The sequence below is a fragment of the Microtus ochrogaster genome, linkage group LG4 (assembly GCF_000317375.1).
Source record: "Microtus ochrogaster isolate Prairie Vole_2 linkage group LG4, MicOch1.0, whole genome shotgun sequence".
Classification (NCBI taxonomy): domain Eukaryota; kingdom Metazoa; phylum Chordata; class Mammalia; order Rodentia; family Cricetidae; genus Microtus; species Microtus ochrogaster.
The window spans coordinates 46057896-46083821 of NC_022030.1; the positions used below are offsets into that span (position 1 = coordinate 46057896).

The following is a 25926-nucleotide window of genomic DNA, read 5'->3' on the forward strand; positions in this document are numbered from 1 at the left end:
GGACAGGACACCTGTCCACAGCATGACTGGACCTACACTCAGGACAGGACACCTGTCCACAGCATGACTGGACCTACGCTCAGACCTCACACTTGTCATAAAAATCAGATCACAAGGGATCATTGGCAGAAATACAAAAAACAGAACTGTAAGCCTCGTAGAAGATAAAATAAAAGATAGATTATCTTAAACAAGGTAGTGACTTTTTAGATAAACCAAAGACATAAGGCAGGAAAGAAAAAATTGATAAGCTGTACTTCATTAAAAAATACAACAAAAAGATTCTGCTCTATGAAAGCCACTGTCAAGAAAATGAAAAGAGAAGCTGCACGCTCAGAGGAAATATTTTCAAAAGACACATCTGATAGCCAAATGTACAAGGGATTCCCCAGACACAGTTTGAAAAAAGGACTCAAATGTTAACAGCCACAAACGAGAGAAGATACACAGATAGCAGACACATGAGAAGATGCTCTGCCGTCTATAATGGACACCATGGCACACCCACAAGAATGGCCAAATCCCGACACCACCGGCAGAATGCTCCACGTTGCTGGAATGCAGAAGTTCGGCCCCTTTGGGAGGTGGAATGGTGGTCTCTTACAAAGTTAAGCTTGTTCCACATAAGATCCAGTGATCTTGTTCCTCTGAGTCCGCCCATGGGATGTGAGAACTAAGGCTCTCACATACTGTACACACAGATATCTACAGAAGTTTGGTTCTTAATTGCCCAAATTTGGAAGCAGCTAAAACCATGATGTAGGTGAATGGTTACACAAACTGATGTAGCCACACAACAGAATGCTAGTCAACCTTGGCTGATCAAGCAATTAAAGAATGCAGGAAACTTTAATGCATATTGCTAAATAAATCGCCCACCTGACAAGGCTCTGTGTCAACCATTCTCAGTCTGTGGGCTGTGACCCTTGGGAGTGGACCAACTTTTTTTTACAGGAGTTGCCTAAGACCATTGGAGAACACAGATATTTACTTTACAATTCATAAGTAGCAAAATTATAGTTACGAAGTAGCAACAAAAATAATTTTATGGTTGGGGGTCACCACAACATGAAGAACTGTATTAATGGGTCACAGCATTAGGAAGATTGAGAACCACCCCTCTATATTATACAAATCCAACCATGTCACATTCAGAATTACAACTATGAAATCAGTAAAAGGATCACTAGTCATCAGAGATGGGGGTAGGTGGAGGATGAAGACAGACAACTTTAGGATAATGCAGCTACTCTGTATGACATCACAGTGATCGATATGTGTGATTGCACCTATGTCAAAACCCACAGACGGCATAATACCAGAAGAGAACCTTAACATAAAGCAGGGGCTGTGGCTGCTTATGAAGCCAATGTACCGCTATCAGTTATAATAACCGAACCACTCTGCTGGGGGATGTTGACAATGGCGGGGTGGCATGCACACATGGGGGTAGGGGATTCACAAGGATTCTCTGTAGCTTTCATTTATTTTTGTTGTGCAGTTTCTAAGTCTCTTCAAAATAGAATTTAGGGGGAAATGTATCATGGGGCTCCGTTATTGGCAGCAAATGGTCTAAGAAGTGGGTGGTGGTTTTCTCTCCCCTTCCACTAAGGGCGTTTGTGAACTGAAAAGGACATGATGACCCTTTCTTCACAGGGCCCACGGTTGTTTTTAGGCCTGTAAATACTACCTTCAGCAAGGCATCTCCCTGATGAACTTTTCAGTGTTTTTTTTTTTTTTCCTTCTAGCTCCTGTAGATTTGAATGCCTCCCTGTTTTGAGTCCTTATTGGAACAGAAAACAAGATATCATCATAGACATTCAAGACCAAGAAATATCATTCTTAAACTCTATATCTGTAACTATGAAGATGCATCTAAGTCCATGAATTTTTACTAATTCCGACATATACCAGAAAGTAGCTATACTTTGTTCTATTTTATTTTTTTAATTATTTATTTATTTAGTTGTTGAAAAAAATTTCCGCCTCCTCCCCGTTTCCCATTTCCCTCCCCCTCCTCCCACACCTCTCCCCCTCTCCCACTCCTCTTCCCCTCCCCCCACTCCATTCCCCCTCCCTCGAGACTGAAGAGTAGTCCAGATTCCCTGCCCTGCGGGAAGCCCAAGGTCCTCCCACTTCTATCCAGGTCCAGGAAGGTGAGCATCCAAATAGGCTAGGCTCCCACAAAGCCAGTTCAAGCAGTAGGATCGAAACCTACTGCCATCGTCTTTGGCTTCTCATCAGCCTTCATTGTCCGCCATGTTCAGAGAGTCCGGTTTCATCCCATGCTTATGCAGTCCCAGTCCAGCTGGCCTTGGTGAGCTCCCAATAGATCAGTTTGAGTAGCTATACTTTGAACTCATAACAACTGTGCACACTGGTACTGGGTCCACAGAAGCTGGGTGTCCTTAACAGTCATGTATGGAGTGAGAAGGCACCCATCAGGCCAGAGTATATCCTTCTGATCTGTTGGTAATGCCCAGATTCTGGGAGCCAAGGAAGTATGATATCCCAGTCAGCATCCTGTGATGCTCACCAGGATCTGGGGGTTAGTTCCCAACTCAGGATCTAGGAGCCAGCCCTGATTCAATTCTATGGGACACTTAAGAGAACCCAAACTAGTAAATGGGGATAAGATATTTATATGAAGGAGAATATGTGTGTGTGTGTGTGTGTGTGTGTGTGTGTGTGTGTGTGTGTGTGTGTTAGAGACTAGAGAGAAATGAGAAGTTGGGGAAGAGGAATTAAAACACACAATGTATATGTATGAAACTGTATAATAACAGTTTACTATTCACAAAAAGGTACAGAGTGACTGAGAAAGACACCAAGGTCTATCTTTGGCTACTCCACAAGCATTTGTAGCTCCTCCTATATACACATACCCTACAAAACCATGAAGGTGGAGTTGCTTATCACCAGGAATACGCAGTGGTCTCCTTGGAATTGGCTCCAGTCTGTTTTGGATGACGTCGCAGGAGCAAGAGTACACTAGTCTGTGCTCGTCATCTACGGACTCACCTAGGATGGCCTTGTGGATAACCACTTGCATGCAGTCCACAAGCTCTGCCTGGAAACCCTGTTCTGGAACTGTGGTGCAAGTGTTGCTAAGGTGACTCCATGACTTGCAAAACCCTTGAGGGCCAGGTTTAGTCTTGTTGTCTTTGCTAAATTCTCTTTCAGCAATGCACAAACTTTCCACCCTTTTAATTTTAGGCTTTTCAAATTCCTAAAGCATGAGGTTCTCACCACAAAGCTGCCACAAGGGCTATTGGTTTGGGCAACTTTGATGTCAGTTTTCTTTTGAAAAATGCAACTTTTGCAGCATATAGCATATACCTCTGTAACAGCATTTCTGAAATTCGAGTGTTTGTCTTTAAGGACTTTTTTTTTTTTTGCTACGCTGTGGTGAGGTTGTCAACACTTACAAGAATTTCCCCCTTTCTCTCCAGTATATAATTTCTTCCACATTTCCAGAGAGATCATCTAAGCCAATTTGTTGGCACGTTTTGCCTCATACCATAGAGAGAAGCCATGGTATAGGTTTTAGGTGCTGACAGAGGAGAACTGTTAATTTCTCTAGTCCACAACCTGTGAAATTTTCTCCTTCTTGCACAGAGCACACACTGTCTGATATTCAGATCCGTGGTTTATTAACTATTGATATTCCTAGGAAAAAGGCTTTTTTTTTTTAACCCTAGAGACAATCATTTCTACTTTTTCGTTTCCCATGCCTTTAATGATCTTCATGGTTGACAATGACAGGGTCTCATTCACAGACATCAGTATCGTTGAAGTTTCTCCCTTCAGGCAGAGATCAGAACAACAAAACCAAACACTATTTAGACTAGCTTAGACATTCAATTTAACTTCTAGGAATCATACCACATTATGAATCTCAGATTCTTTTTAGTGCACCCGTGTGAGTCTTAGCAGATGATTTATTGCTATCCTGTCTCGTTCTCTGTGTGCCATCTCAACATGCTTCTGGGGCCCACAACTGTCTCCATATCATGTTTTCACCAGGAAACTGATGCCTTCATCGATGCTGTTGCCCAAGCCATGGACTCGGAGCTCCACCTCTGCCATCTCCTACCTTCTTGGGCACCTCTAGTCAGCCACCATTCAGCACGGTCCTTTCTCCCGTCTCTGCATTTCTCACTTAGCTTAGAGTTATTTGGCATTTTTCCTAGGAATTATACCAACACCTTCACATTGCTTTCCCCACTTCATTCTTTCCCCTTCAGTCGGCGATTCTCCATGAAATTATCAAAGAACCTTTTCTACGATGCAAATAGAATCAAGCCGTTGGGCCCTTTTTGGTAGGGTAAACTCCTTAGCTCATTGTACAAGGTGTTCCTCTCCATCTTGAATTCCATTTTAGCACTTACTGTACTTGATTGCAATCACCCATTTATTTGCCTCTCCTTCCTCACTATATGACAAGGCTGAGCTCAAAGTTTCCCAAATGGAGGCTCAACTCTGCTCTCACGGCCCCATCCAACAAGAGAACAATAGTTGGACCATCACTCAACTCAACTTTTCCCATTTCCCGTGTGCACCTGAGTCATTCAGTCAGCACCAGCTGTGGGTGTAGCTCTGCCATCACGATTCACCTCCTTTTCACCCTTTCTTTGCTTAGCTGCAGCCGGATTCCCTGTAGTGTTCCTGCTACGCATAAAGTGCCCTAAATTGAACTCTAATCTTCTTAAAGAGTTAATGTGCCTCCCTAAATGCTTAATTTACTACCAGAGGGTGACTTCGGCACTGGGGAGAATCTGGCTCATTATTTAATAGCCAATAAGGCCAGCTGTTTCATTTCAAGAAATTAATGGTCTTTAAAACCTTTCCATATTGTACCAACTGCTCTTCTCAATGGAGATCCAACTGACTTTTATTAGTAAGGTTGATAAAACCCAAAGGCTGTTATTCCTGCCCCAGCCTTCTTCATAATACCACGAGGGCCTTCTGGGACATCTGGCTATTTTTGTTTTACTCTAGCTGTTGATTCTTTGAGATATTTTCTTTGGTCCCCTTAGGGACTGCATGAGGTGGTCCAGCAGCTGCACTTCGGGGCCTGCTGACTTGACTCTCGGCCTTCTTGACTTCTCCAGTAAGAATGCCCTATGTGACATGGCTTAGCATTAACCTTGACTTGCCCGAGACAGTGAGCTTGTTGCATTCAGGTTCATCCATCTCATCTTTAGCCACCTGAAATTACTCACATGAAAAAGGGTGAGTTTTTTTGAAGATGTTTTGTGTTACTCCCTTCTCTTATTCATATCCTACTACTAGGCAAAATGTGTTTTTTTTTTTTTTTTTTTTTTTTTTTTTTTTTTAATAAGGCTAGAGGAGGCCTTAGGTCCATATTATGAGCAGAGACGCAGCAGCTCTTCAGCTTTTGGCCACTGATTAATCCTTTACTTGAGGGTATTTGGCTTTTAGGAAAGAATAGAATACATTTGCCCTCCACCAGCAGGCAATGTCTTGTATCTTTTCAGTGTAAAATATCACCAGTGACACACAAGCAACCATACACAATGCGGACATGGATATAAATATATTTTAATGTCCCCCATATGTTAAGTGGGTTCTTTACCTCACTTGTTTACGGCAGGGCAGCTATGGTTTAATGTTACATTCTACTCTCTTTGGTTCTACCACGGCGTTGTACTGTTATCATTTACAGGGGGATGCACACAATGCTTTTTGTTCCCATGGAGTTTGCTTCCTGCTCACCCTTGTGACTCCTTCCTTTCCTTCCTGCTTTGGTGTTTCTGTGTGTATGTTGTGTGTGTGTGTGTGCGCATGAAATATACAGGTGTGCTTGCTCGTGTCTCTGTGTGTGTCGGGGTGGAGGCCAAAGGTTGTCTTTGGTGCCTTTCTTTATTGCTTTACACTTAATTTTAGAGTCAAATCTCTCATTGAACTCAGAGCTTACCATTTTGGCTAGACTAGCTGGCCAGTGAATCCCTGGGACCCTCTTGTCTTTGTGTCCCCAAGGATGAGTTATGAGACTATACCGCAACATACCTGACTTTTATGGGTGTGCAAGAGGTCTAAACTCACTTCCTTATGCCTGCACAGAATGCATTTTCCCTTCAGAGACATCTCTAGCTTTGTGACTCCTTGTTTAGGCAGTACTGATTCCTGTACAAATTTGGCTTTCATGCCTAAGCAGGTGCTTCTGTGGGAGGACGTGAGGGCACACGAGCAAGAGTTTGATGCCATTCAGCCTGCTGGGAAGTCTTCACTGTGTTTAAACACAAGTCAAGACTATATTCATAGAAGAAGTACATGCATACACTGCTGTGTGGGGCTAAAAGGTGAACCATAATTAGGTCATTTGCTGAAATGATTATGTAGTTTTTATACTAAAGAAACCCTCCAGCCCCAAAAGCTACTGTTTGAATATTACTGTTTTCATAAAATTTTACAAATTGAATACTCTTTGAAGTCCCTATCAATCTGTGGCAAAAGGGTATTAGTCACATAGGAATCCGAATTTGAGAATTGACAAAAATGACCCTTTTAAAGAGGGTTCTGCAGTAAATTCTCTAATCTGGTAAATCTTAAACTTGTTGGGTCACAAAACTCACTGGCCTGCCATTTCTAGTAGGAATGTGTGCAAACTGTCACTCAGAAAACATTTGGCATGTGATTTCAGAAAGCTTGATGATCCTCTGCAACCAATCAGTGGACAGTTTGGACACACAGAGGCCCCAGATGAAGAACATCTCCAAGTTTCAGAATCCTTTTGGTTTAGCCAAATTAACACCTACACTTGCCAGACAAGGCTTCCAGCAGCTCCCTTCTCCCAGAGCCGAAGGAGTCTAATGTACGTTGCTACATTCTCCTGTGCTATTGAGCTTGCTGAGAAGCCGGCTTTGGAAGGGAAACTGGTCCTCACCACTTCAGAACCATGCATCTCTATACCAAATGTCTTCTAAGATGTCTTGTCTGGGAATGGGCTGGGCCCCCTAAGTGTGTGACAAGCAGAAAAGAGAACAGTAAAACAGGCCAAGATTAAAAGACAGTGCCCTTGAGAACAGCTAGGAGGTAAGCTATTCCCAACAGAGGTTGCTGTTGCTTATCCCATGATATGAAAATGCCTGGGGTGGGAAAGAGAAGCCAGAAGTCCAGCCATGGGAAGACTGCTCAGTCTGGAACTCCAGCTGACTGCCTTAACTTCCCCAGTCCATATCCAATATGATGTTTTAGTATTTCTCCCTCCCTTCCTCCCGCCTTTGCATTTCTCTATTTTTCTTTGACTTGCTGTATATTTAATAAAATTTACTCGTTCAAAACCATCAGTATGGCTACTGTAGGTGATTCTCCTGATCCAGCAGAACGAATGACATTTTCCAGTGATTGAAAGGTGGTGTCTGAGGAGCCCTTCTTGAGTTACTAGGAACTAGAGCTGAGCAGCGCAGGAATGTGTCGCCCAGAAGATATAGGGCATGACAACAAGTCCACTTGCCCACGATGCAGAACATTAGATCCACTGGAAGAGGATCAAGAGGAAGAGCCACCATAAGAAAGAAATTTCATCTTGGATAAAAAAAAGGAATATCCACTCTCACTATGAGTAAACTACAATACAAATTAAAACAGTTTGTGCTCATGTTTGCTACATAGCACCGCTATGCTTGGCCTGACATAGGTTCTCAAAGATCACTTGTCCTGGTAGTGGTGTAGAGCTGGCACAGCCCTTTTCAAGGTCAGTCTAACCATATATGAGTGACTTAAATATATCCACATTCTTTGACCTGCCAATTACACACTAGGACTTTATCTTGTAGCCTTCTTGACTTCTGACAAGTATTTCTGGTTTAGTGTTCATCTTAGCTGAACTGGCTGTAACTGATTTCTGGGCTTCGTGGATACAACACGGACAGTTAAGTAGAACAACTAATGCTTATGTAAGACTGTAGAATTTGGACCCAGGTTCTAAGATGAAACCCTGCATTTGATCAAGTTTGTGTGTGTGTGTGTGTGTGTGTGTGTGTGTGTGTGTGTGTGCGCGCGCGTGCGCGCGCCCACATGAGGGGAAGAATGTGGTGGCCAGGAGACAATTTCAGTGTTGCTCCTCAGGAGCTGTCCACCTTGCTTTTTGAGACAAGGCCTCTTTGGCATCTGGATACTGGTTGGCTAACTGAGCAGCAAGCCCAGCGGATCTTTCTATTCCTGCCTCCCCTTTGCAGATGCAGCACAATGCCTGGCTTTTAGTGTGGGGTCTGCAGATAGAACTCAGGTCCAGTGTTATGTGCTTGTGTGTAGTTATAGCCACCGAGTCCACCTGCTCTTCAACTGTAGCAGAGGTGTAAACAGGAATCTATGCAAAACTTTACTATGTGGGCATTGAAAACCACAGTGCTAGGTACTTGACATAGAGACTTAGATCACCATCCTTCATTGATGGATGTGGTTGAGTTAAATACCTTAAAACCAAACTCCATTTTCCAGGCTCCCTGTAATCTCAGGAGCATCTCAGAGGTGCAGCTCCATTTTGGTGATGTTCAGAGCACACGCTTAACATAAAATGAACTTGTCAAAGACCTTCCATCCTTCTGATGAATTGTTTATTTGAGTAAAACAAAGAGAACTCAGTAATGCTTTCATTCAGGATTGCCCATCCCTGCTGCTCTGCTGATTGAAAAGGTGGTCAGTTGTGTCTCACACAGGTTACCACCAAGCCATAGACCCCAGAAATAAACAAAAGATATTAGAACAGTCTGTAGTGACTTTATAACTCTGTATTTTCCTTCATGGGAGGCCATTAGGACATCAGCTCACTGCTGACACTGGAACCTTGCTCACTGTAGCAGCGGGGCTACGGCTATCCGTTATCCCAGCACCTATGTCTACAGATACTATTCTGAGCAGAGGTGCAGAGGGCAGGCTGAGGTGATGGGAGCTGGCACCTCTTGAGAATCCCTTTGGCAATGATGACTAATGGAACTTGAAAGAAAAACACCGTAACATTCCTGCCTCTCGGGTGAGATGGCTATGCTGTCCTGGAAGGCCCTAAAAAAGTGATAACCCCTCCTTAAAGGGCTCTCTTCCCTTTCTATCCCCACTGTATTAGATATTTGCTGGGTGCACGTCACAAAGATCCCTGCCTCAGAGTGGACTTTTGCATGGAAACCCAGCTTAACACACCAGAATGAGAACGTTTTAACTTCTGAATGGTTTCTGGGAATTGCTGGGGACATCTACTCACGTACCACTGTGACAGTCGTACAAGCAGCTCTGCATCCTTTATTCAAACCCACCGTTTACATTCTGCCCCACCGACTTTATCATGTTCTCTTTCTAGCCATTCTCTTCCATTCTTCCCCCCTTTCCTTCCTCTCTTCTATATACACTTGAAGTTGCATATACATTTAGTCTGTAGATGTGACGCTATTTTCCAAACCACTTAGGAGTGAACTGAACGCTTGTGCCTCCTCATCCACACGCACTCCAGTACATAGCTCTTCAGGAAAAGGACCTTCAATTCTATAAACACAGTGCACACAGCTAGATAACTACCGCTCTCTTTCTCACCCTCACGATTAGGCCAAATGGGGCCAGAGCTATGCTTAGTCACCAAATGCCAGATGACATTAAGTCCTCAATTCTTCCTACTTGAGAAAAACATTACTTCCAGAATAAAATTACAGAGACAGTGCTATATAAGGTTTTCTGTGATGGCAGGCCATAGCCACAGGCTAGTGCCCAGGCCTCTGGGGGCCACACCATCCACCTGCCTCTTTTTCTGCATTCTGAGGATGAGATTCTGCACTTCATCACATCACCTTTCCTTGGTATGCCCCGGGGACTTGGTTCAGTTTTCATGAATATACATTGTGTAGCGTCCTTGATCAGCCATTGCATTTTCTATCCACGTGAAGCTCTGTCTCCAGCATCGCAAGGGATGAAGGACCCTTCAAACCTCCCAACCCGCACTCAGGATCTTCCACAGCCTTCTCCTCTCTCGGTGTTTTTCCTCTCCAGGTGTGGCACTCACTACCTTCCAGCAACTGTGTGCAGATTTATTCTTGACACGGGGGTACACGTACCCCACCACACCCACTATGATCCAGCATCTTGCACTGTCAGTGTTTCTGCCACCATCCTCCTGCCTTTCTGTCCTCAGCACCCCCACCCTTGTGTGGACCTCCAGCGGCTCTCCTCTGAGCTGCTATAAATCTCTCCCAACTGCCCTGCCCCCTCGCCAGCTTGCTCGCCTCGGTTCTCAGCCTGCAGCTAGACAAGATTGCAAAGCCATGTCTGACTCCATCCTCTCATTATTTAAAACTTGGCCGCAGCGTCTAATTAATCTTTGAGTAAATATAAAAAGCACTCACTAGCCCACGTATAATCTGACTTCTGCTTCTCCTGCTCAGTTCTCACCATCTCTATTCCAGCCACACAGCTTTCTCCCAGCTCTGTTGTCAAGCCTCCTCCTAGCCACAACACATGCTGTCTCGGCCTGACACGTTCTATTTCTTCTTCTTAACCTCCTTTAGAAGATGAAGCATTTCTACATCTCTTTCTCTAATTAGTCCAAATTCACGTTATATTTTTGGAATAATACATTTTTTTTTTTGCTGGGCAGTGTGGCAATTTCCCATTTATTTGTTATTGATTAGTTACTTTGTTTTTCACTTGAATATAAATACTATGGGAGAGGAGCCGTGCCCTTCTGGGCTTATTGTGGTTCTCCCGGGGCTCACAGGACACATGGACTTAGTGAGCACTCAGTAACAGCTATTGAGTGATGGACGAAGGACAGGTCGGCTCCTCTCTTAGCTCATCTATTTGGGCTGATAAAGTTGCCTGTCACCTATCACCATAGTCCCAGTGACTTCCTGCTATCATCATCATCAACATCCTCATTATTATAATTACCAATGTAAGTAAATATGAAAGAAGAGATCACACGGACAGAGGATTCCAAGCGGTTGATGAAGGGTGGACCTATGTAACTGTAACTGGCCACAGCAGGCAGTCTTCACAGTGTCTGTGCCCCAGTGAAGGCAGCACACCGGGAAGTTACTCATATAATGTGCTGGCTACAGGCTCTGTCTTATACATGGATTTGATTTTGATGTTAGAAGTATTGTACAGGGTCATCCCACAGTCCAGATCATTTAGCATAAATCATCAAAGGCACCAGCATTCCAGTGGAAACGTATGAGAAGCTCGATACAAACTCCATTCTGGATTTACACAAATGCTTACAGGAAGAGAATTTCACTGCAGCAAATGCCTTCTCAAAATAGCGCAACATGCTTATTTTCCATCTTAACCTCCCGCTAGAACAATTACAGTTCCTTCTAGCTTCTTGTAAAAACCAGGCTGTCAGACGCTATCATTTCTGGACATGGGTCTGCATTTGCTTCCTCTCCATGTAGGCAATTAGCAGGCAGAAACCTCCAAGCAGTCACCACCCTGTCTACTTCCAAGCACGGGCCGGTTTTGAAGGGGACTAATGATGCCTCAGAGTACTCTTGGTGGAGCATGGCCAATGAGAATTGCCGGGTCTCCACCTACTTAACGTGTCATTCCACGCTCAACCACAAGGGTCAGTTGTACTAATTGTGGCACAGGACAATGGTCTGTTGGGACCAGCCCCAGCCACTTCTGTCTGGGCTTAATTGAAGACTTGGAATATAAGCCAGAATGCACTCTGGAAGCTGCTCTTTTTGTACCAACCCCTTTTTCATTTGTACTACAAATGTTTGCCTTTGCTGGAAATGATGGCTTTGGACCAAGGTGTTCTCAGCATAATGACTGAGGCCATGGCGCCTGTGCCACATGAGAACGAGGGCACAGATGGGCGCCTGTGCCACCGCCATGGCAATCCACTGCCAATCCCCCTTACCAGTATTTGAAGTAGCAGAGTCGGTTGAAGCAAATCTCCCACAGTGATCTGGTATTTTCATCTTGGCCAAGTCCCCTCAAGGATCTGCCAGAACCACACCCTCAACGGATCAAGAATTCTCTCTCACTACAGGAGCTGCTGAAGTAGGACCAACTTATTTCACACACTTTTAACCACTCTTCATAACACAGATGCGGTGTCTAAAAAACTGCATGGTTACAAAAGTAATTCAGCAGGAAGAAGTAGGTGGGTGCTTAACCACGTATGCTATGGGGGATCCATGGTTCATGGGTTCTGCTTGTAGTAATCTTGAATACCTACTAGGGACCTGTTCCTGTTAATGTCCCTGAGTTATTTATTGTGCTAGTTTAGAAGAGGCTCAGTACCAGGAGGGCTGCCTCATTGTGGATGGTTATGGGATACATCTCTCCAAACTGTTTCCAGTGAGGCTGGAACAAGACACCTTGACATAGTGCAGAGATCTCAGAGGTAGAAAGTAGCAGACAGACAACAAGGCCCACAATCTTGGCCATGTTACTTTGTATCCCCAAGTGTCTTTCTATTTATCCAAACATCAAGACATTACAAGAAATGGATGAAGCGACAAACATCAAGACATTACAAGAAATGGATGAAGCAACGTGTTTAAATCAACATCCTCCCCACAGCGTTTAGTTAGAACATAATAGATATTCATCAAATGTTCCATTTACAAGTCCCAATGTAAAAGAGTATTGCAAAGTCAAATTTGGGGTCTAGGAATCCTGATCTGGTACAAGAGTCCAGAGTACTTACGTTCTATACAGCCAGAGCCATCCACTTCCCCATATCTGCTCCCAATAGGAACAATTCAATGGTTAATAAGGAAAAGATGGTTGAGTTGGTTTTACTTGGGGAAAGACTATTATAGTGATATAAGAATAAAAGTTATATGGAGGGGGAGGAGGGGGAGGGAAATGGGAGGAGGTGGAAATTTTTAAGTTAAAAAAGAAAGAGAATAAACGTTACGCTATCCCAGCATTGAAAATCCTCTTCTTCCCTCATAAATTCTCTGTTTGTCTTATATTTTGTTGGTTTCTCATCTTCCATTTTCTTTGGAAAGATGTTCAAATGAATGTGGATGTATTTGGTGCAGGGGACTCATGGCCTCCAGTATGCTAGGCAGGGACTCTGTCCCTTCTACACCCCAATTTATGGGTACATTTTTAAATGACCTAGGCCATCTTCCATTCTATAAACAAGCTATATGCAAGGAAAAATGAAGGCACAACATTCTAACCAATTGAGATTTGAGTTAATGTTTTAGGAAAAAGAAACGGAAAAGGCTCTGGAAAGCAGAAAAAGATGAGTTTGGATTCTGGTCCTGCTTTTTCCAGTTTGAAGAGTTTGTAATTGTTAACTAAATGAGATCATAATGACTAATGCCCAGCTAGCTGGGGAGGAAGACCATGCTATGAAAACAAACCAATGACCAAGATTACTAGTCCTTGGAGCATTTCATATACCTGCCACCACCCCACCTTCAACTGTTTATGGCTTAGCTGGGGAATAGACATGGTATCTTTGAAATAGTTTCATGTGGATATTGGTATATAAAGAGGAGAAACATACTTAGTGGGAATCATTACTGCTAATGATTCCTATAGACTAACACAACATATCCACACAATTGGTTAGGCACAGATGTTTTATCTAGGATGCTCACATGTTGTAGTGATGCTGTGTCATCTGAAATAATCAAATGGTATGGACAGCAAAAATACTTGCATCAGACACAAAGATGAATTAATCACCTATATGCAGTAAGTTAATACAAGGATTCCTGAGCAAAGCAAATCCAGGAACTTGAGCCAAGGGACACTAACAGAATGCTGGCATTATATCAGAACCAAGCAGGAGGTGGGTGCAGAGCAAGAGCACACACACTGTGCAGAACAGGGCAGTACATTTCAGAAAAGCACCACCGTAATCGCAGGGCAGATGGTGAGATGGTAATGGAACAGGAAAACACCAAGAATTACCAAGGAACATGAGACATGAGAGAGAGCAGCAGCCTAAACCAAGCAGATGCCTATGCACAAAAACAACCTTCCTTACTGTTGTCTGGAGACGTGGGAAGGAAATGCTGACACCCCTTTAAATACATGCAAGAGGGAAAACATGGAAGCCAGATTACCCAGCTTAGCATATTTCAAGTCCAAGGTAATGTTAGATTTGGCACTCTTGAAATTGCAGGCACATACTCCTCCCCTGAAAAGGGTACTTAACCAACAAATATGCAACAGTTTAGAATTTGCTATGGAAAATGAGACAAAAAGTAAAAAAAAAAAAGTATAGAATTTAATATATGGCCCATCAAGATTCAGTTAAAATTACTTTGGGAACATTAGTACTGTAATGGGTCTTAACATGTTTTAAATCACAAATATTCCAACTAAACTCATAATGGAGGTCTTCGACTGAATAATTAATATCAAATACTCTAACTGGCATCAAGGATATATTGCCTATGAGGAAATGATGAAAAGTTTGATTAAAATGGACTTTTATCTGAGGAACTAAGTGACATAAAAACGATATGGCAGTAGCATTAACCCTTGATCTCAGCTGTTTGGCATCTTAAAGCGACATTCCATGCAAGGGCTTTTTGCATTTTCAGGAAGTTTGAGTTGACATTGGGCACACAGTCATGTCACAAAGAATTAAATTGCTGCTAATTCATCATTTTTGTCCTTGGCATTAAGACTGAGGAAGTGTCAGAGGTCATTCAAACAGGCAGTCCATGCCACTAGGGAGGGAGACCAAAGACCAGATCTTCAAAACAGTGAACTTGGCCAGAACGGATGAGAGAGATCAGGCCAGGGGGTGTAGGAGGGTGTGTCACAGGAGGGGAGCAGGAGGATGTACAACTGATTTTCAAAAGGCATTAAACTCTGTCAAAGGCCATGGTGCAAGATTCCATCTATACAGGTTTATGTAGTGTCTTAGCATTCTTGCATATAGAATAGCGGTCTCTTTCACAGCCCAGCAGGTCTCTGGTGGTAAGTTAGGTCCCAGAAATAAAGTTGCCCCAATAGAATGGTGTCTAGAGAAAGGCCATAATTCAGTGTCTGATTAAGGATTTTAGGGAAGTAGTATTTGAGTTGAATCAGCCCAGATTCTGGGAAAGCATCCCATCGTCATGACTGCTAGGAGCAGTCCATATCTGCCCACACAGCATGTGATCTGACAAGCTGGCGTGTGGCAGAGAGTCATCAGTTATGGCGCTTAGAGACTCAGATGACCAACCCCATCTCCATATACACCCAATGTGCCGATTGCTCAAGTTTTCATTGAATTATTGAGCCGGACTATCTCCAGGTGTAGACCCTTAATGTGGCACTGATGGAAATACTTGCAGAGCCTGAATGTTGCTGCAATTTAAAGAGCAAGTGCTATTGCTAATGCCAGGTTGGCAAAGAGAGCTCAAATCAGCAAGCAGAGCGGAAGCCACAGAAGGCAGAGGAATCTGCAAGGGAGAGCCTTTCAGAATGGAACGAAATGCCAGGGAGTGTCCCAGGGGTTGCTGCTGGGAATGATAGAATACAGTGAGCAGAGGATGTCCCAGCTAGCCATGACCTTGGGATGGGGGACTTCCTGAGGACAGACAAAGGCAAACCCAGGCAAGAAAGCTGAAATCAACTAAATGAATGGGCTGGAATATGACAGTAGATACTCTTCTGGAGGCTTCTGATCGGAATATAATTATACCCAATTTGAAAACTTTGGGAACATACTTAGAAGCAAATTTATTTTGGGGTCCCAGGAAGAAAGAATAGGCTGTTTCCTCCTTCTAAAGTTGCTCATTTGATCCGAAATCAACTCTAGTGGTTGCTCCTCATCACACAGCCCAGCCGAAAGCTGCGTGAGATGTTAAGGATACAGTTTTTCCTCCCAAATAATGTCTGTTGTAGGGGCTAGTGCAGCAGTGGGACTAGAGAGTGGATGTGGCTGCAGCGGTACTTCATCCGTCCTGGGAGATGGGTTCTTTTTCTCCACGAGAGAGCTCTCTACACAGCGTTCTGCCAAAAGCATTTGTATAATCTTTTTCCTTTTGAGAAGATATTATTCTTAATCTTCAAGAACCAAAGTACCAATTTGCAGACATTGCTATTTCAAGTCTCAGGAGCGTTCTAACAAAACAGGATTCTCTTTTTGGTAGGCAAAGTATATTGCTTAATGTTCATCTAGCAATTACACATTAAACTGTTCATATTTCAAATGAAGAGCCCATGGGAAGGAGGAAGGAATTGATTTTATGACAGTAGTACAGAGATGGTTGAAAGGCTTACTTAACCTGGATATTAGGAATGTTCTGTGTCATATACGAAGATGAATAAGACACAGTCTCTGTCCTTAAAGGCACTTACAGTTTAGCGAGGAAGAGAAACCGATGATAAAATAATGTAAGGGAGTTTCACGGCCAGGAAAATTGAGCTGCAGTGGTTAACTCTGCAGACTGGCAGGCACATGACTTGGGTTCAGTTCCCATCTCTGTTACTTCCTTGTTGAACTTGGGCAATTTACTATCTTTAACCCAGAGCCCTTGCCCATGAGCAAATGGTAAGGGCAGGACTGCTACTGAGTCAAAGTGGGTATTGCCAGTCAGTCAATCCATGCAAAGTGCTTAGGAAGGTACCTGGTACACAGTAAATGCTATGAAGAGTTAACTGTTTAGAAGTCTGAACTTGTATTGATTCCAGGGAAAAGAGACATTCTCATGGAGAAATCTTTACTATATTGGAAAACAGTCTTAAGACAGACTGTCGAGAAAGCTCTGGAGAATTTCTCTCTCCTAAATTACTTGAATGAAAACAAATGTATACTCATCTTTATACCAATGGATTAAGAGCCCACTATATGTGTGGTCCTGCATCTAGGGATGGGAGCAAATAATAGTGAGTATAAGGCAACATTTCTCACTTCTAGGAATTTTAGTCCAATGAGAGCAGAACACGGCAGTGGAGAATTCTATAATTCAGTGCCTAGAATGGTAGTGTAGAGGAGATAAAGGAGAGGAGGAGAGAGGGGGAGGAGCAGAGACAGACAGACAGACCAAGGATAGACAGGGAGGACTTACAGTTGGCATGGGAGCTCCCTGCTGCAAAGATGGATGTGTGAAGCAGGGAGTTGGGATCATGGTCTCAGCAAGAGAGACGTATGGAGGTTAGCTGTTCCACTGGATCCTTTATCACAATGATTAGAATGGAATCCTTCGAGACATAGGAGATAATTACACCAAGCAAGCAGCAGTGGAATTAGGTGGAAGGACCAGAGTGTGATCAGAAGCCTTGTTGCGGGACGCTGCAGTGTCCCGTGGGAATAGGAGCAACATTTACAGGTCACGTTTCTCTAGGAAATGTGGACATCATACGAGGAGGTCGGGAGGCTGAGGACAAAAGTCGGGGTTGTGGAGATGGTCTCGCCCTCCCTAGCTATATGCCCTAGAATAGTACGTCTGTCTTCCTTGTCCTGAACCAACGGTGCTCAGATCTAGGTAACGTATTTGGGGATCCTTCCAGGAGCAAAGGGTGCTGCTCCAGCAGCTAGAGTGGCATGCTTAGCCTTCTACCATGAGTAGGATCCTAGACCTGTCCTTACATCTTGCTGGATAGAGGCCCTGTCTTCTTCTTTAGACCCAACTCAACACTGTGGACCCTCTGTAGGAATCCTCCAGCTATAGGAACCACTGTCCCCTAGACTGTTAGCACAGCTTGGCACCCCAAATCACATTTGTTTGCTAGGCTGTCTTCTTCTCCATTGTGGGGACACCTGAGACTTCCCCAGGGTCAAGCAATGATTTCTGCATTAGGACCCTCAGCCTGTCTCCAAGCAGGTGTGAACCTTGCATCTCCCACAGGGTGGAAGGGACATCCAGCAAGCTGTGCAGGTGAGCCTCTGTGTTTACCATCACAGGCAAAGGGAAGGAAGCCAGAGGAGGCTGGGGTCTGCTTGAAGAGATGAAGCCCAGGGAAGGAAAGTCGGTGTTCCCAGGTCCCAAAGGCACCAGTGAGAATGGGTTTACTTCATTATAAAAAGGAAACTCTCATCCATGGGGATCAAATAAAAATGAGCTAAAAAAAAATCCCTGAAATATTCACTGATTGCCTTACTGTCATGCATTTGATCCGTATGCTGCCACCAGTAGATGGAGACCCCCATGTCATCCCCAGTTTGCAGATGAGGGAGCAGAGCCTGGAGCAGTTGGATTCCTGGCCAAGGCCACACAGGTGGAATGACTAAACCCGGCTGTGCACGTGGTCTGGCTCCAAGCTTAGGCCCTCCTGGGTTCCTGTGGGAAGTGTGTGCTGGAGAAGACAGCAGACCGTGCTGCAGGGAGCAGAAGTGGAGGCTAATGTCAGATGCCTGGGGTCGTAAGGGAAAGGAAGTGAGGTCATCTCTAGAGACAAGACTTGGGAATGTTTAGTCATCTTGGTAGACCGTGGTCTGAACATCCACTGTGGGAGAGTCCAGGGAGTTGATCACATGATTCAAAGGAATGCTGGCCAGCAGCAGGGGCCCAGCTGGTGCTGCCTGATGTGAATTTTGGAATGGAACTGATAAAAGGGGTTTTATGAGTTTCTCCAGCCACTTTCCGTGCGCAGGGGACCGCAGATGAGCTGCGTTGTGTCTTGCTGTCTTGCTCATTCCTTACGACCTCACACTTGATTGCAAACCTGGAAGAGCAGCATCGTGTGGTGATGTGGGGAGCCGTCTGTAGGGAGGAGGATAATAGGGTCCCAGGGGGCCAGGACTGGGTCAGGTGAATGAATGACAGAGGCTCCAGAGATGGGGGAACAGAGAAGCCCACAGCTGGGGGCCTGTGAAATGAGAGTGGAGTCTGGGAGAACTGGTAGGTTGGAGTGGGAAAGAAGCCCTTAGTGGAAATGTGTGTTGGTGTTTACTTGTTAGGACAGCCCAGAAAGCACAGCTCACTCCCAGTGAGTGGGTGGGTAATGATTTGTGTCAGGCCAGACGGAGAGGATGCTGATTTCATTGTTGTTAAGGGGATGCTGATTTCATTGTTGCTAAGGGGATGCTGATTTCATTGTTGCTAAGGGGATGCTGATTTCATTGTTTACTACCGAAGAAAACTGAGACTCTATAGGCTGGCAAGACTGGCCCCAGTCAAGGCCTGGGGTTTGCTAATGAGGTTGTATTACAAGCAGACCTAGCTTTCCAGAAACAGCAGCCTCAGGAGAAAAGAAATAAAGTCATTTTCCTTTGGAGGCAGAAGATTTAACATTGCTTAACAATAACACTTAACATTGCTTAGCCCTTAGCCTCAGGCAAGCTCCTAACTACCCAGCGCCAGGAATTGTCTTTGCCCGCACTAGACAGGGTTCTGCCTTATTTTTGTGTGGTGTCATTTAGTTAGACAGCCGCCTGCTCAGGCTTGCTTTAAAGATGACGGAGTTCCCCAAAAGCTGAGGAATGAACCCCTAGATGAGAATGCATTTTATATTCATGTTTCCAAATTTGACATATAAGTCAAGGTTACTGACTTCACCTTAAAAAACTCCTTTGACATCAGCAAGTGGCAGACTAGATCCTCTATAATGACAGCCAGTGGCTTTCCGTAGACGACCTAGTCCTATCTTTAATTGAAAAAATTAATTCCACAAATATTTAAACTCTCCTGTTTTTGTGATAACAAAGAACCTTATGTTTAAAGATCTGTTTTTCCCTCACCCCTGGCAGAGAGAATGGGAGAGAGCAGGGAGCTACTGCGGTTCAGTTAGGAGGACAGGAGAATCCCCAGGCAGGGATGGAGAAAACCACATCACAGGCTCTCGGCAGGACGGGCAGATTGCACACCTCAGGTGCCAGCAGGTCAGGTGTCTCCTCACCTCTCCCTCTCCCTGGGCAAACATGGGCCCCAGGGACAGCGCCCTAGCCCAAGAGGAAACTGTGTGGTTTCGTTCTGGACCCCCAAACGGAGACTTGGGTTTGCCCCCCTCACTACAGCCCCGGTGTCCAGGTGCTCTGGCACATCTGTCCGCAAGGCAGCCGCAGAGGCTGCACGTGCTGCTAATCAGGCCTGCCATTGTGTGTGGGAAGGGACTTGGTGCCAGCATTATTTCCAGTCACCACACTGATGTCTCAGAGCTGGCAGGGTCTCGCCAATTCATCCATTGCCCTGAAAGCTCCTGCACCACAAACAGCATCCACACTGTCTTTGTCACCAAACTCCTCCAGCAGTGTTTACTCCTAAGCAGACTTGTTTGGAGTCAGCCATAATGGGACATTTCAGGGCTTAATTAGGGAAAATAAACAGGAACTGCAAACCTACAGGTCTTTGTCTTAATAGCTGGTACCCTGAGCACGTCATCTGATCAGAAAATGCCTACTGCTTGCCCTCATCACCAAACAGCATCCCAAGGACAAACTGGGACCATGTCTACCTCCATATCCTCAGGGCCCTCTCTACACCGCAAGTGATCCCTAGAACAGGGGAATTAATAAGGAAGTGAGATTTATAGAGCTTTAAATGTTATTTCTGTGTTTTTGATTTACACACACACACACACACACACACACACACACACACACACACACACGAGCAGTTTCTAAATTCAGGATGCAAGCTAGCCAGGAAGACATTAAAATGATTTTTTCCCCTCCTCTCTCCACTTCCCCTAAGAATTTACTCCTTTCTTTGCCTTAACCACAATTTCCATAGACTTCAACAGTGAACGCCGGAAACCTTATATTTCAAATGAGTTTTGGAAATGACTCCATTTTTCAAAATGAAAACAAAATGCTAAGCCAAGGGAAAAAAAACAGGGGCAGGAAACTAAGCAAAGATGAGGGGGAAAAAAACCTTACATGATAACATATAAAGGAAACAGGGAGATATATAAAATACAGCTGCATCAAACATTTTAAAGCTTGTACTTCCTATATCCAACCATGGAAAATGTTAAAAATTGGTGCCCTGGTAAATATAAGGCTTTATTGTTTTTGAACACAAACATATTTTCATGTGTATGTGGGGTGGATGTGTGTGTGCATGCACAGGCGTGCATGCGTGTGCACGTATGTGCGTAATACACTTATGTGGGTACACACATCTGTTCATGTGCATGTAAGGCCTGAAGCTGGCATGGGGGGTTCTTCCTTGAAGTCCATCTTCCTCTTTAAATCAGGGTATCTCAGCTGAGGCCAGAGTTTGCAGTTACAGCTGGTCTAGCTAGCCAGCTCCCTCAGAGATCCTCTGCCGTAGGAGTGGAGCAATTTCAGGTAGGACACCACCCCACCTGCCATTTTCCTGGGTACTGGGGGAACTGAACTCTGGTCCTCATGCTAGATGCTTGCGTGTCAAGCACTTTAAACAATGTGCCATCTCTCCAGCCCTAACATACTTTTCCTAAGAACAGAGGTCCACCTAGGCTGTGGTTGACACAAAATTCAGGATATTATTTTTGACACTTCACCTGCAGAAGTAGAGTCCACATGTCACTCAAGAGCAACTGCATCTCTGAGTAAACCACTCTGCAGCTCAGCTCCCATGACAGCGAAGCCTCGTCTGCCCTCTCTAAGGTGAGACTCAGTTATTTCAGGCTGGTGGCTGGCATTAGCTGTTCTTTGTTCCTTTCTGAAATCTCGAGTGCTCACACTCACAACTTATCAGACTCCCATGGATGGGGGCTGTAAGGCATCTTGGAAAGGTCCCTCTTTGTCATGTGCTCCTGATTGTAGACTAGCAAGACTAGACTCTACCACTCAGATAACAACCCCAACCTCTGTGAACTGTATCTCATTTTCAGGGGTGTCTCGTTACAGCATACGAGGATCAAGTTAGGTCAGCTTGGCCAAGCAAACTTTTCCCACGAAGTTCTTTCTGTTTCCCTACTTATCTGGGCCTCTTAGCAATATTCGCTCACTGCCTGGAGGACAAGTCAGTTTCTAAAACACCTTCCAGGCTCACATTTCTTTCCTGCTCTTTGACACTTCCCTGAAGCTCCAAGGTTAAGACCCACCTGCCCTTTCTCTCAGGAATCTTCTAGGACACAGGATTTACCATTTTATTGTCTCTAAGCTTGGTGCAGGATGTTCAATACCATTTTTATAGCAATGGCTTAGGGTTTCCATTCATTATCCAATATTCTTCCTGACATGTTCAATTGCAGTGATATACTATTTTCTCCCCTTAAAAAAGAACCCCCAAGTGTTCCAATTATTAGCACAGTTGTGACGATGGCAACGGGGCCGCAGCAGACGTATGGCAAAACTCTAACATATTCCCCATCTCAAAGCCAGATTTCTAGTTCACACAGACATCTCTAAAGACTTCATTTGTGGATGAGCTGGGGATGGGAGACCCCTCTCCACCCTACCTGGGTAAGGATGCATACTGCCTCTCCATCCCTTCAAAGCGGAGGTTGTGTGTGCTTCCATCTGGACCCTTTCCAGGCACCTGTGGAGAGAGGAGTAATTAGAGCTGAGGATCCATTATACACCCCGGTTACTGACAATGCATCTCAAAATTATAATCAGTGCAAATGCTGCCGCAGCCTGCCAAAACTCCAACCTGGGGAAAGCGAGCAAGCACTCGGCATTGCTACGGGCAGCGGTGACCAAGCTACAGGCGTTGTGCTTGACAACAGTCACTTCTTTCCAAAAGGACCACTGGCAAGTCGACTCCTTCCCACTTCCATGGCCAGGAATATAGGTGTTTTCTCTTCTTTGCCAAACTGATGTTAGTTTTTTAGGAGAGATTTAGAATTATAAAGAAACTGAACCAATGGCATAGTAAGTTGGCTACCCTGTGCCTAAGGTGCTCTTATTTTCGGAAGGGACATTTCTTACAATTAATGAATCAGTATTGGTATGTCACTGTTAACTAAAGTTCACAGGTTATTATATTTTTATTTAATGTTCTTTCTGAACCCAGGATTGCATCTCAGGTGTCATACCATGTTAATCATCATATTGTCAGAGGCTCCCTCCTCTTGGTTCTGTTTAAACTGTAGAAACACAAAACAATTATCCTGTGTGCATGTGTTCGTGTGTGTCTGCATGTGTCCTGCTGCATGCAGAAAGGTCAGGGACAAATTGCAGGAGTTCATGCTCTCCTTCTGCCCCTGGATTCTGGGGAATGAACTCAGGTTATAAGGCTTGCTGTCAAGAGCCTTTTCTCAAGTGTCATCTTGATGCCCCCTTGGCTGTGAGTTTTAAAAGCAATGGGAGCCTTTCTTCACTAACAGGGATTAATGTTAACTGAATGTTTGCTGCACAGTGGCTATAAAGCCTTCCATGAACCCTGACCTTCATCTCATTCTGTCCCTTATGAACAACCGCTTGGAAACTATGAATTGTTTTCCCATAACACTGGACCTGTCGATTTGCCCCTTCCTGTGTTTCCCTTGGCTTTGAGGTCCTGACGTGACTAGATCCAGTAGGTTCTGAGAGTGTATTGGATTGCTGAACACAAAGACCTTCTACCTCATCCTTCTGTGTCCATCATACCCATCAGTGGATGGACAGACACAGACATGGGAAAAACACTTGCCTGGTGGCTGGTGGCTTAGCCATGTGAGCGCGCGCACACACACACACATACACACATACACACACACACACACACACACACACACACCCCATTGTGCGCCATTCATGTGCTTGCTTTTATATGCTAGGGTGGCCTTTGTTCAAAGGCTTGGGAAGGGTCAACTAAAAACTTGTAGTATAATTGAGTAGAGAGGAGGAGAGTTTGCTAGAAACCAGGAAACAACAGTGTCAAAATTAGTAGACACTTCTAAGTCATACTCAGCAGCTGAAATAATTTCCTTCTTGCCAGGAGTCTTAGTTTTCTGCTCATCTCTGCCTTAGCATTTTAAAGGGTAGGATGTGTGTATCCGCGCAAGGGCTGCCCGTGGGTTCTGTGGGGAGAGATGCTTCTGAGCGGATGTGCACTGCCAAGGAGAATAAGCTACTTCTAGGATCTAATCATCGCACGAAGTCTTTTAGCACCTGTCCTGAGAAACTATTTCAGCAATGCATGGATCGGAAGTAGTTAAGTTATCTTTCTTTAAGATTTTCATATGTACATTCATAACCAGGTCCATTTCCTCCTCCCGCTCCCTTTGTGTTTCCTATAACATGACTCCTCCCAACTCTTTTTTTTTTTTTTGTGGTTTTAGTTTTGGTTTCTGTAGACAAGGTTTTTGTGTTGCCTTGGAACTCACTATGTAGACCAGGCTGGCCTCAAACTCAGAGCCTGGCCTGCCCCTGCCTCCTGAGTGCTGTGATTAAAGGCACGCGCCCCCAACAACTGGTTTCCTCCTCTTTCTTAGATAACCCTCTAAAGTCCTGAGAAAATGAGACTGAATGTTCAGCATTACTGAGCTTCCTGACAGATCAGGGACAGGGATGGCGACAGACAGGGTACAGAGGTGTAAACAGCAGAGAAAAAGAAGTGAAGGGTAGGACTATGATACCCAGCCACTCCTGGCTACAGGATTTGCTGTACTCTTTGAGGTAGGGTCTCACTCTGCAGCCCAGGATGTCTTTGAACTCATGAACCTTCCGAGTACTTGGATTAAAGGTCTACACTACTACCCAGAACTGGCATGTTTAGTTTTTAGGTTTTCTTGGGAAAAATTCATGTTAACATAGTATTGATGAATATTAATGGTGGATGTTGGGAAATCACCATGCTTATGAATCCTCACATGGCTCAAGACATTCACAATTAAAGCTGCAATTTGCAGTTAGCACAGTCATCCAGAGTTGGGCTGGCCTCATGAGGGTAGCAGTCCATACTGTGGTGACTTGGGGTGCTACCCCTTGCCTGTTGTTGTTCTGGGGAGCTATCTCACAAGCATTCTAGACTCCAGAAGATGTAGCACAGCCCTTATCCTCAAGGCGCTTTCCGTCTCATTGGGATGCAGTGAAAATGTGCGATGGAGAATCGTACATCCCGTCCAGGATGCTACCATTTGGAGCCCAGATGGAAACTGAAGGTATTAGGAAAAGCGTCATGAAAGAGGCAGACCTTCGGCCTGATTTCAAAAGACAGGCAGGACATTTGCACATCAAAGGTTGTTCTTCCTGTTCCTCACCGATTGGGTATCTCTCTGAGCGCCTCTGTACTAACACTGCAGCACCGTGCGGAAACAGTCCGTGCAGAAACAGTCACGCAGTAAGCAATCACCCAACACCTCTGTATCCTAATATACAGGAGGCTGTGTGTTCCAAGTGCTGAAGAAATGCAGCCCTTGTTCTCGAGGAGGAAGGACCTGCAAACAATTATGCCTTGATGACATCATGCTCGAGTGGAAGTCTGGGGAGGGAGGCAGCACCTGGGAGAACTGAAGACAGCCTCGGATGAGTGGTGATGCCTGCTCCACAGCTGAATATGAATGAGGAGCTTTTCTGGGGGAGAAGAACGAACAAGAGCAACAGGAGGCACCCTAAATAGAGAGAATAGGCATGCAGCAGCACTGGTTTTAGGGTTGGCATGATTCGGGTAAGGCAGAAACAGAGCATTAAAAGTAAAAGTGTGCTTCTTACCACCAACAGAACTGGGTCTGCTCTCCCTGCTGCTGCTGGTGCACTGCAGGGGTTTGTGCTGTGTGCATAACACCCTGCCCCCCTTTAAAAATGGGGTCTCTTAAAGGTCTGGATCTTGCCAAGTAAACTCCAGGCTAGCTGGCAAGTGATCATCAGAGCTTCCTCCGCCTCTGCCTCATTGTTTCCGGGGGAGTGTGTGCCATACCTGGCTTCTTACAAGGGCTCTGGGAGTTAATTTGAACTCTCTTGCAAGCACTTTGCTTACTGTGTCACCTCCCTGGCTTCTGTGATGCTGTGTTTGTGTGTGTGTGTGTGTGTGTGTGTGTGTGTGTGGTGTATGCATATGCAGGTGGGTACACATGTGTGCGCATATGAGTACAGGTACTTATGGATATGCACATGGGTGCACATGTGTGTACAGGTGAGTACATGTGTATGTGCATATGCATTAGGTGCACATGTGTGTACAGGTGAGTCCAGGTACTTGTGGATATGCA

The 25926-nt window shown here is 44.7% G+C and overlaps 1 protein-coding gene across 1 annotated transcript in view; it reads right to left on the reverse strand.

The window, feature by feature from the left end:
* Positions 1–25926, reverse strand: part of Pard3b (par-3 family cell polarity regulator beta) — a 1033383-nt gene that overhangs the window by 38237 nt on the left and 969220 nt on the right. Inside the window, exon 22 of the mRNA XM_026786343.1 lies at positions 22252–22331. Coding sequence (XP_026642144.1) covers positions 22252–22331 — 80 coding nt within the window. The remainder of the gene's footprint in view (positions 1–22251; positions 22332–25926) is intronic.